This window comes from Melanerpes formicivorus, unplaced genomic scaffold (genome assembly GCF_026170545.1).
Source record: "Melanerpes formicivorus ecotype bairdi unplaced genomic scaffold, bMelFor1.0.p_v2 SCAF_19, whole genome shotgun sequence".
NCBI lineage: Eukaryota > Metazoa > Chordata > Aves > Piciformes > Picidae > Melanerpes > Melanerpes formicivorus.
Window position 1 is genome coordinate 7429042 of NW_027142371.1, and position 11700 is coordinate 7440741.

The 11700-nt window shown below is 43.1% G+C and overlaps 1 protein-coding gene across 2 annotated transcripts; it reads right to left on the bottom strand.

Moving 5' to 3' along the window:
- Window positions 1-1530: 1530 nt before the first annotated feature.
- Window positions 1531-10487, bottom strand: CYP24A1 (cytochrome P450 family 24 subfamily A member 1). 2 transcript variants are annotated; one of them, XM_068149964.1, is made up of 12 exons: window positions 10183-10484; window positions 9895-10085; window positions 9427-9520; window positions 8923-9019; window positions 7693-7784; window positions 6824-6935; window positions 5231-5376; window positions 4514-4680; window positions 4256-4334; window positions 3630-3824; window positions 3407-3518; window positions 1531-2870 (listed from the first exon to the last, which is right to left on the bottom strand). In XM_068149964.1, exons 1-11 carry the CDS (start codon window positions 10414-10416, stop codon window positions 3408-3410), a joined length of 1518 nt encoding a protein of 505 aa, XP_068006065.1. In that variant the 5' UTR covers window positions 10417-10484; the 3' UTR covers window positions 1531-2870; window position 3407. The 2 variants fall into 2 exon arrangements, with proteins under 2 accessions (XP_068006065.1, XP_068006066.1); XM_068149965.1 differs by lacking the exon at window positions 1531-2870 and having other exon boundaries at window positions 3404-3518; window positions 10183-10487.
- Window positions 10488-11700: the final 1213 nt, after the last annotated feature.

Sequence of the window (11700 nt, forward strand, 5' to 3'; positions counted from 1 at the left end):
CCAGGTCGGTGGTTATTGGACTGTCTGGAAGACAGCACACATTTGTACCTCAGCTTACATGGAGTTAGTCAAAATTTTACTCAGTGCAGCACTAGAAAAAAATCTTTGAGTCCACTAAATTTTAGTAGCAAAAATGATACGTAGCCTGGTAAGCGTGAGCCTGTGATTTAATACACAGAAGCAATAAAAGATTCTGAAATCACTGATAACTTGGCTGTCAAGGTCAGTTCAGCTAGATAAGACCTCTACTCTTTAGAAGTTAAATTGTCAGAATGTTTGTGAGCAATGTGCTATGCCTGGAATTGGACAATGGTCCTGACTTTCTGTTTTTATCTTGGCACAACTCCATTTGCTCTAATGGAGTAATATTAGTTTATAATCCTATAAGAGGCTCAGTGTATTTTATTATTGTAGCAGCCTAGGTAGACCTCTCCACACAGTCTTGCACCTTAGCATGAGCTGTCAAAGCTCCCCAGAGATTGAGTGAGCACCTGTGGTCTCCCAGCCCTCCCCAAGCTCTGGAACCCAGTGCTCTGAGCTGTCAGATTAGTTTCAGCAGCAGGAACCACAGCCGCTCTGAAGCACACATTGCAATATGGGTTTCAGAACAGTGACATTCTCACACAGTGCTGCATGATTTCTCTTACACCATCGTTCACTCAGCCTGAGGCAGCCTTCGCTTGGCGAAGGCAGTGTGGTTTTGATAGCTGTCAGATTTGCCGTCTGCATAGCCATCAGGCTGTCAGTCACAGTGCTGGGTGGATGGCTTTTTTTTCTTATAGAAATAATTTCTTCTGATTCTGCAAAAGTTCAAACTATTTCCATCTTTCCTCAAAACTTTATATTGATTTTATCATGTCATAATGGCAGAGAAATGTGACAATGCCATCCCTGGAGACCTCAGTACGGTGCATGCTGGGGACAAACGTGTTCAGACTTTACTATGGATGCAGAAAGCCTCCTAACATGAGCACTCGCTGAGGTCTGACAGGATTATACAGAAGGAAGGGGGCTGTTAGTATGGATTTAACACATTCCTGAATACTGGGGCTAGCCTAGATAGTAGGCATGGCAAGATAAATGACACAAAAGGAGTCTGGCACCAAAGCTCTGTGCTGCAAGGCTTAACTCTGCTCTACTCACTAACCTGGGATCTACCTTGCTGTGGTGGCCAGGTGTCAGCTAGTGCCCACCACACCCTCCTGCCAGGAGCTGGGCACTGCAAACAGTTTCCCAGCCAGGGCATCATTGCAGCACACAATCAAGCAACTTGGGGATATCATAAAGCAGATTGTTTTCACTGATGAATTAACATTAACTTGATTTTGTAGAAGTTTCAAGCCCACTGAGTTTATTAAGCAGGGGGATGCAGGTAACCACACTAACTTTTTTCCAAGAAGTTACCATTCAAGACAAGATTTTTATAATGTTGTGAAGACTTTATAACAAACTGTGGAATAGTATAAAAATAATAATATATAAAGAAAAGAGAAACCACACAAAAAAAAAGGCAAAGAAAATAAACCACAAAAAGCAAACTTCACTTTATTACAAAATTGAGTATTATCAAATAGAGTAGAAATATTCAGATAATGCATAAATTGCTTTACACATTATAATATGGCTCCATTTACATGTCTGAGTATAACAGCAGAAGAAAGCAAGCAAACAAACAAACAAACAAAGACAACAAAAAAACCCTGTAGCAGACTGACCAACAAATGTTAAGAATTTCAGAATGTAACAAAATAAAAATAACCATCCTTGGTTACCTATAATAACCTGTACTTGAAGCTGTGTCATGGGGAAAATACACTAGTGACCATAAGGGCTAACAGAGAATGGCATGGAGGGCAGTGACAACTTTAACCTTTGGATACAGGCATTGAAATCTCCACAAGAAGTAGACCTCCCCAAAATGTTTAGGAACATTATTTCCTGTGGTTCTTCGAAGCATACATTTTATATTACTTATCTGACAAAGTATCTATCCTGTTAGGATAATCATCATTTAATAGAGACAGAACCCATAGGATTCCAGTGATTCCATTTAGGCATAAGGGCCTTTCATGTAATAAAAGGCCACTGAGGTTTTACAATACAAATGATAAAATGGCTTATGTGGGAGCTGGAGCCATGAAACTGGGAATGAGCAGAGTATGTGGCAAGTACAGTATTGCAGCTGTTCAAATCAAAGTCCTGTGCAGGCATGAAGAATAAATCCTGTTATCTACCTTTGTCCTTTAATTTTCCTTAACGTGAGGGAAAGCATACTTGTTTAATTACCCTAACTTTTAAGTCCTGGTTTTAGCCTAATTAGAGACTGCCATCTTATTTGTCAATTTAATTCACAACATGGGTAATTTGATAAGGGCTAAGTGAATTTCCTTCCCCTTCAGCTGACTTCTCCAAGCTATTCAACTCTGAGATAACAGGGCCAGTTCAGTCGTGACTGCAGCTCTGCAGGTGTCCTGTATGATACCCACACTGGAAACAAGCTCTTTGCAAGACAGTCTGTTGAACAGCTTGAGGCTATAATAATCTCACTATGCACCAAGAAGATCTGTATGTAACACTCCACAGCTCATTATCAAGTTCTATCCTGTACTGTCAGTCCCTCAGCTGCACCAAATAGCAGATTTGCATAGGTGTATGGATGTGCACGGTATTTTTCTTTCCTTTTAACACTGCTGAGAACAGCTAAACTAGCTAATCACATTTGCCCAATAAAACAGTATTGAGCTTTTCTTGGTACTGCTTCTGGTTCAGGGGACATGTGTTGCAGTTTCTCCACTGGTTACCATAGGCATTGACTTTCCCAGTCAGAGGCAGCAGCAGGGCTGTCTTCTCCTTTTTCTTTTTTTTTCAAGCTGTATTAAAGAGAAAAATAATTTATACAGTGATCAATTATTTAAAAGAAAATAGCACTGAACAAATTTCAGTTAAAGGAATCAGTGCCCTTGCTCAGATTGTACTGAGTGATTTTTCTCCTGTGGTGGTGTTGGGGGGATCGGAATGAGATGATCTTTAAGGTCCTTTCCAACCCAAACTATTCTATGAATCTATGAATATTATAATGAAATAATAGCTATTATCTTCTCCAACAGTATATACATTTTGATTTCCTCATTTCTGATCTGAATTATCCAGAGAAGTCATGCTCTTTGTCTGGGTTAGTTTAAAACTAGACAACTAATTTCAGAGCCACAGGCCATACAAAATTTGTCTTCTAAGAGTATTTTCTGTTAGGAGCAATGAAATGCACTGGCTTTTAATACATCTCACATTGTAAGAATAAAGCTTAAAAAAAAGAAACCTCTGTTCTCTTACACTCACAGTCCTATGAAAATCCTAACTGAGGTCCAAAGGGAAGCCTCACATGCTCAAGAGACCCCTATGCACATACCTTATCGCCTGTGAAAGGCAATGGGAAGCTCCCGGCTGGGAATCAGGGTTCCCAAATGGAGAGTTTCTACCGGTTTGCTGTCAGTTGCTATGATTTGGTATTTGCGAACGAGCTGAAACACAAACATCTCAGTTAGCATGCCTTGGCTTCTTGATCTTCTGACTGGATTCAGTGCTGAGCAACCAGCACTGTGTACAGAATGCCATCTGATTAAGGTATTTACCCAGCAAAGGGCCAAGTGAAGCTGTAGCTCGGCTACGCGGCGCCCGATGCACATCCTCTTGCCAATGCCAAATGGAACATGAGAGAAAGGATTGATGAAGTTCTTCTGAAACCAGCGCTCCGGTTTAAACTGAGTCCAGCCACTGAAGTACTCTTCATTGCAACCCAGGGCATGGCTGTTTATCACCAGTACAGTCTATGAACAAAGCAATAGAGAGTCTTGTTACAAACTGCCTTAGAGCTACCAAGTGAACCAGCTTGCTAATGGGAAAAAGTACTGCAGAAATAAGGGCAAGGCTGTTTCCTCAGCAGACGCCATGTAATTCTCTGCAGATTAATTCAAACACAGAAAAGGTCATAGTTTCCTCAGAAAACCATGGGGAAAATTGAAAAACAAAACACCAAAATTTGTTGAAATAACATGCCAAAACATTTTTGTCCAAATCCAGCAGCAGTGCAGGAGTGTATGGATTTCAGTTTATGGGACTTCTTGGTATGAATTCCTTGTGCCTTATCCTGGAACTCATCCTTTGGCAAACCAGTTTTGAGACTGAAATATGATCAGCTTCAGAGGTTTACAAGACAGTTAATCACTGACAAAATATTCTAGTAAATTAGTTATCTTACCCCTTTGGGTAGCATATAATCTCCCAGAACCATTTCTGTGTCGATGGTGCGAGTGGTAAATGGCACTGATGGGGTCAATCTACAGTGAAAGAAACAAAATGAGGTACATTTCCAGCATTTTTCTCTTCCTGTATCTATCACAGTTTACCTTAAACAATGAGGCGAACGACATTATATATACTAAAACCAAAATCTTAAACACTGGCTGGTAGAAAACTGTACAGATTTTGCTTTTTGCAAATTATTTGAGATTTTTACCTCATGGATTCTTTCAGACATGCTTTTAGGTAAGGCATGTTCTTCAAGTTCTCAGCACTTGGACTCTCATTAGTAGCCATAACACTCTTTATTTCCTGGAAAAGCTTCTCTTGAACATGTGGATTACGTGAAAGGTTATACAAGGCCCACAGCAAACTATTGGCTGTCTGAAAGAAACCAGAAAGAAATGTTAAGGCCTCCATTTCTGGTGACAGAAACAAGTTGTTAACAAAATTTCAAAGCAATATTTAGGCTTGAGGTGAGGAGAAAGTTCTTCACAGAGAGAGTCGTTAGCCATTGGAATGTGCTGCCCAGGGAGGTGGTGGAGTCACCATCCCTGGAGGTGTTCAAGAGAGGATTGGATGTGGCACTTGGTGCCATGGTTTAGTCAGGAGGTCTGTGGTGATGGGTTGGACCTGATGATCTTTGAGGTCTCTTCCAACCTTGGTGATTCTGTGATTCTGTGATTTATGGCTGGTCACAGCTTTATGGTATTGCATGACCTAAGGGATTAATGAACCATCCCAGTTGTTCTCTAGGAGTAACAAACAGAAGAATGATTCTAGGGATTTCAGGTAAAAATTCACTTGCTTTTAAGCCACTGAAATAACTACAGGATTAGCTCACTCTGAGATGTTGTAGTGGTTAGGTTATGGAAGAAAGCAGGGAGTTGGAAGGGTGCCCAATTTCAACAAGGTCTTGGATAGTCAGGTTTACCGTTTCAACTCCAGCAATCTGGAGCTCTGCAATGGCAGCGTACAGCTCCTTCTTGGAAAGCTGTCCCCCAGCGTAGATGTCACACAGGAAATCCTCCTGAGGGTTTGCAGAGTGCTTTTCCAGTCGACAGTCAATCGAATGCTTGGCTGAGGAGGGAGGAGTAGGAGGTATTTAATGCAAAGTCACTAAAAATGCTATAAAAAGAAAGCAAAAATATGTCCCAGAAGCAGGATTTTGAAAGAAGACACAAAGCTGTGCTGGTTTTGGGTTTTTTTACCCAAGGAATGAGCTTTACACTGAATAAATAATGTCATTTTCACATTTTAGACAAAAAAGTCACAAAAATCACATCCGAACCGGAGCACCTGCCAACTATTAGAGATTCTGATTTCTTCAGTTAGGAAGGGAAATCAGGGATCTGCTCAGTGAAACATTTAGCAAACTGAAATACAAGTGCGCAAAATTTATTAGCTAAGATTTTCAAAGGGGATCAAGATGTTAAAAAAAACCAAAGAGACTTAGCACCCAGACTCCCTGAGGGGAAATGTAAGCCTTTGATTTACAAGGGGAAGGGAAAAACAGATGCCAAATTTGTGCAAGCTTTTTTTTCCTTTTTATTATTTTGATATAAAGTACTGGATTTTGCCCACTCTTTCTTATGGATGTTCCAACTGTTCAGGCCAGTTCCAAGTAAGGAGCTACCCATGTAAAGTGACAGTGTCAAATTAGGGTTTCTCTGAAAAGATCTGTTTTAAAGTGTCTTTCCTAATCTTTTGCATAAACTAAGAAGGAATACAATAAGTACACATGCCTGGCCATGACCAAAAGTCCTGTAGTATCAAGCACTTAAATACCTAAGAGAAATGTAAAAGATATATTTCCCACAGAGAAATATACCACCCAGCCTTACAATCAATCATTCAAGTGCCAAAACCTTTCCTTAATCTTTAGCTAAAACTGTCACTGCCCAGCAAAATACTGAAAAATGTAAGCTTCATACCTGGAGTTACAGTAATTTTTGCAACCCTGAAGACCAATTAATCTTAAATGGACAGAAATGTTGTCGAGAAGCCAAATTGTATGTTATGATTTAAATAATTCCTGGGCTTGAGATTTATGACTATGTTCCAGGCTGTCCAGATAATCCATAATTTCAGGGTTTCCCCTTTATATTAAATAAGGCTTTTCTTGCATGTAAAATTCTTGTTTCTCAAGAAAACAGCTCCCTTTGGGGTCCCTTTGAGGGAGGTCCCTTTTTCTCACCTGTATACCTCACCTTTAAAGAAATCATACCACTTTCTGGCTGGTTATTTGCCTTTATGATGGATTTAAGAGGCCTCATTATGCTGCTGCCTTCCAAATTATTGGGGCTTCCCTGGAGATTGGATATTGCACCACAACCGCTCCTAAACGTTAGTCATAATAATACAGTGCTTGGACTATGTTTGTGGTGAGCTGCAGCAAAGTTGTCTCAATCTGCTCTGAAGGCAGCAATTAGCAGCATAGGACAGTACCAAGTGTGAAGAAAGTTAATTCCACCAAGGAGGAAACAAAGGCAAGTGAAAATGAGAGAAATTGTGTTAAAACAATAACCTGTTTTAAATATATCATCCCATGCTTTAGTATGAGCTTGCCAGACTTTTGTGTTCAGACCCTTGTGAAGTTCCACAGGGGTCACCATCATCATTCCAAAAGTAGCCATCATCTGCAGCAGAGAAAGAGGTTTTTAAATGCTTTTTAAATCTATCTACATGTAATCTCTGAACAGAAAATAAGACTCTAAAGTAGGGGAAGTCAAGATTCTGGCAGATTTTCCATCCTGGACAGACAGGATGGGTCTCAACTTGCTTAGATCATACCCAGCTAAAAATTAGGGACAGCCAGTGGAAGATAGGAGGCTTCTCCAGTGGGTGACTCATCCTATCTATTTTAGGCCCATGTTTTAGAATGGAACAAGCCACCATTTGGCAGTGCCTCTCTCTCCATTAACAATAAATGGAGGCAAAACATTAGGCTAGGCTAGATGTCTGTCTTTTAGATGGCTAAAATTAGGCAGATGTGTATCATCAGAGTCCAATTTGCAGCAAAATGCACAGTGGGTGTGCTTGCAGGAATGACTAATCTCCAAATCCAGATTATTTGCATAATCCCACACAACTCCAAGAGTCCCATCCAACAAACAGCAGTGTTACACAACAGGTGTCTCAGAAGGAGAGAAGAGTTAGTACTCTCATGTCCATACTGCATTGATCCCCTACAGATTTAGGCATTTCATAAAGGAGAGTGAGATGTTCAGTACTATCTCTGGACATGTAAGCATCACCTTGGGTGTGCAAAGCTGCCAGTACACATGTAGCACAGAGCCTGAGTCTCATTTTTTCAGGTCACCCATTTAAACTGGTATCCTCCTGTTAGTAGTAAATGTAGAAAATCACTACAGCCCAGAAAAGACTCTTCCATACCGTTTTCACAGCCTTGATGAAGTTCAAACTTTCTTCTTCTACATCCTGCTGTAGGAGACCAAACCTCTTTCCATATAGCACCAGACAGATACCTGTTGTTAAGCAATATTATCATTAAAATAAACAAACACAAGGGTGTGCAGTGTCCATCATGTATTGTCAAGGAATGGCTTGGGTTATCCTTCTGAAAAATATCCTATGGTACATATCTGCGAGAGCAGTCCTTCAAACCACCTGCATGTTTGCCTCAGACCCAAGCAGTAGTATATCTAGCTTACAGTAGCACTTTCTTCACAAATAAGTATTGCCAGTGATCCCCTCACCAGCAGCAGTTCACTGTGCTAAGCAGGGGTGGCATATTTGGCAAATAAGCTATTAAGTAATGTTACTGAAGATAACTGAGTTGCAGGAAAACTGGGCCTGAAGAGGTCATCTACTCCAGCATCTCTTAGCCCTTTCCATAGCCAAAAAACCTCTTGTAAACACTGGCAGCATCCCACACTCCACCACTTTCCACTTGCTTTTTTCTACCTCCTATTTATTTTTAAAGCTGTCACTTCCTATATATCCCTTCCCAAAAGCAGCTACCAGGACTGACAGTGGGAAAACCCCCACTTTCATGAACTCAGTACACAGGTTGCTGAGCTGAGCCAGCCAAGAGCAGACAGACCTGGCAGATCTCATTCAGTTATGCACTACACCCGACCTCCCCTCCTTTCGGAAATCACTGATGAAGTTTCTTCTGCCCCAAGTCGTTCCTCAGTATATGCTAAAAGGTTTCTACAGATGGGGGCTCCTATCTTGGTAACTTACTCCAGTGCTCCTTAATCCCAAGGTAAACATTTTAAAGGGGATTTTCCAACCTTTGTTTACAATGAATACTTCTTCACTGTTATTGCATCATTTCTTTGATCTTGTGTTGCTGATAATTTTAAAATATCAGGTGGATAAAAATGGTCATCCATTATCACCCAATGCCACTCTAGATAAATGCACTGTGATCTCCCTAAGTTTTATATTTATAAGTCACTATCATGTTTGACTTTTTTTTTTTTTTACAAGCCATACAGATAACCAGACTGGTAGTCCCCTGCCTTTTCTGCAACCCAGTTTCCATGATATCGTAGCTGATAGCTTGGAAATAACCATCTTACACTTTCATCACTGATAGTACTGAAATGCCATGGCAGGTACATAATTCATACCATTCTCAGGCAAAAAAACCCTTACTTTCAAATGACCATTTGTTGAATTCTGAGTAGACATCTTCCATTTGTCCATTGTGGTTACAAACATCATCTATTCTGTGCATGAAATCCTCTAGGACCTAAGTATTAGAGAGAAGGCAGACAAGAAAGGAATAAAATGACATCAAGTAATAAAAGTACCATGTTATTTAGCACTTCAACTGTCTTTTAAATAGGTAACAATCTTGCATAAGAGAGGAATATCTATGCTTCCTGTCCTTTGAACAAGTTCCAATTTCCCCCTCTGTCAATGTATGTTTGGATTTTACAATGCTCTCATGCTATTACTGCTTGTACTTTGATGGACTGATCTGCCTCCAGAGGGATGAAGTGCTTCTCATGCTGGGATATTATGGGAGTTTCACAATAAAGAGGATTAAGAGTTTATCACAGATGCTCAACAACTATCTAGATACACCGGATCATTTCATCTGCCTTTATTTTCCAGAGGAGTGGAAATAGAGAAGGATTTTTCAAGGCACAGTACCTCATTCAGTGTGGTATCCAGTTTTGCAACTTCCCTGGGCTTCATTAATTTCTTTTGAAAGGCACTCCTTACTCTCTGCCAGTCCTTTCCTTCCCTAGATTGAATTAGAAACAGCGAGGTTAAAAAGAGAAAGGCTTCAAGAAGAGACAAAGAAGAAAAAACCCAAACCCGCGGTATGTGCAACAAGCATCTCGGGCAGTGCCGATGAGCCTTCATCGCACCAAGGGGTGCAAACGACTCCACAGCTACTTCTCGGGGGGACAGGGGATGGAACCTGCTCCGGACGGCAGCTCCGGGAGTGAAGCCTGGGGAAAGCGGCCCGGTCCTTGCCGAGCAGGTTGGCGAGTGGCGACTGCCCGCCCGCAGCATCTCCCAGGTACCTCGGAGCCGATATCGCACGCACCGCGGGGAGCAACCGCCCCTGCCCGCACCTCCCCAGGCCCGCCCTGTGCTGCCGGTGGCACTTACAGGATCAGCATCCCGTAGCCCTCGTCGCGATAGTCCCGATAGGCTTTCCAGGGCTTGATCTCCAGGCGCTGGGGGCAGGAGCTCTCCCGGCGGTACAGAGATTCCAGGAGGCAGGGGGCTGCGATATGCACCGAGTCGAAAGCCCCCAGCTTCATGCGGAAGATCTTGCCAAACCTCCTGTGGTACTCAGCCTGGGGACACAGAACAGACCCCCCGGTGCCCCGCTGAGTACGAGACGCTTTCCTGCCTTCCCGCGCCGCAGCATCCCCATCCCTCTGCCCTCCTCACCAGCGTCTCATGCTGCCTCTTCAGACCCCCCTTCCAGAGGACGTCGGGCAAGCTGCCCATCAATGGCCAGCTGGGGGGCCCTGGCAGGGAGGCCAGGGGGTGCCCCTGTCCCCGCGGAGCTGGGTCCGCCACTGGCCGCAGGGCGCTGAGGGAGGAGGCGAGAAACCGCTGCGCGGGGGCTGCGCGACCGCAGGTGAGGGCGGGATGCCGCAGGAGGATGCTGCAGCCTCTCATGGCTCTGCTGACAGACACCCACCCGCATATATCTGCATATATAGTAGCAGGGAGGCCCGCTGGACTTTCATCGGGGGCCAATGGGAGCCCTGGGTGGGGTGAGGTGGGGCCGCCCGGCCCGGCCCGGCTCTGCCCAGCCCGGCCCGGGGAGGCTGCGGGGCAAGCGGTTCATGAAAGGGTTCAGGCGAGGCAGGAGGGCACAGCGCCAGCACCAGCCGCGCCTCCGCCCGCTGAGCTTTCCGGGGGCTGCCGCGGCTCCGGACCCCGGCAGACGGCGGCCAGCGCGGCAGGTAGGGGCACCGCTCCTTGGCCAAGCTGCCCGGCGTTCTTGCGAACGATCTCATGAAGCTATTTCTCTCTTTTTGTTTATATAAACCCGTTTCTTTAGGAGAACGAGGCGGTCAGGGCGCTTCTGCACGAAGTGTGGTGGGGAGTGAGGTGTTCACATTGCAATGCACAGGTGACTGAGTGGACGCTTCAGTTTTCCTCACATTGCACTTTGAAATAATGGCATCCAAAATGCAGGGAACTGAGGGATAGCAAGTGTTGGTGGGTGGACTGCCCTTACCCTATCTGGCTGACTAACCACCTATTTATGAAAAGAGCATGTGAGTGCATCATCTGCAAAGGCAAAATTCCTTTTACTATTAGTGTTGGCAGCCATTAAACTGTGATGAAAAAGGAAAAAGAAAAAAAAAAAAGAAAAAGGAAAGGAAAAAGAAAGAAAAAAAAAACCAAAAAGAGAAAAAGAAAACGAAAAAGAAAAAGAAAAAAAGAAAAAGAAAGGAAAAAAAAAGCAGTTATTACCATGAGTCATTTAATTAGAAATTGTACAGTACCCCTCAGAGAGAGCCAAAGCTTTTCACACTAAGTGAAGGCAGGAACAGTGCTAGCACAGATAAAGCAGCTCAGGTCACCAAGGTACTTAGGTCTCTGTCCCCCCCTTACAAGAAAAGTCAGAGATACTGTGGATCTTGCTGAAAGACAAAAATCTACCTGTAAACCAGAGGATTTCCAGGAAAGACAAGTATGCTACAATGAGGACTTGATTTTCTCCCACCTTACACCACTTTTATTCATCTTTCCCAGGCTGTGTTTTGTGACTCAACTCTTAATCCCCTTCATTTAAGTCTCTGACAGTATGATGCAGGGTGTGCAGACAGAAGGGTGTGTAAGGAAAGGGATAAGCAGAGGAATAAGAAGATGAGTTTGACATGAAGACGGAGACCTATAAAGGGACACTGCTCAAAGTCAAATTAACAACAAAAAGACTGAGATAGCAGT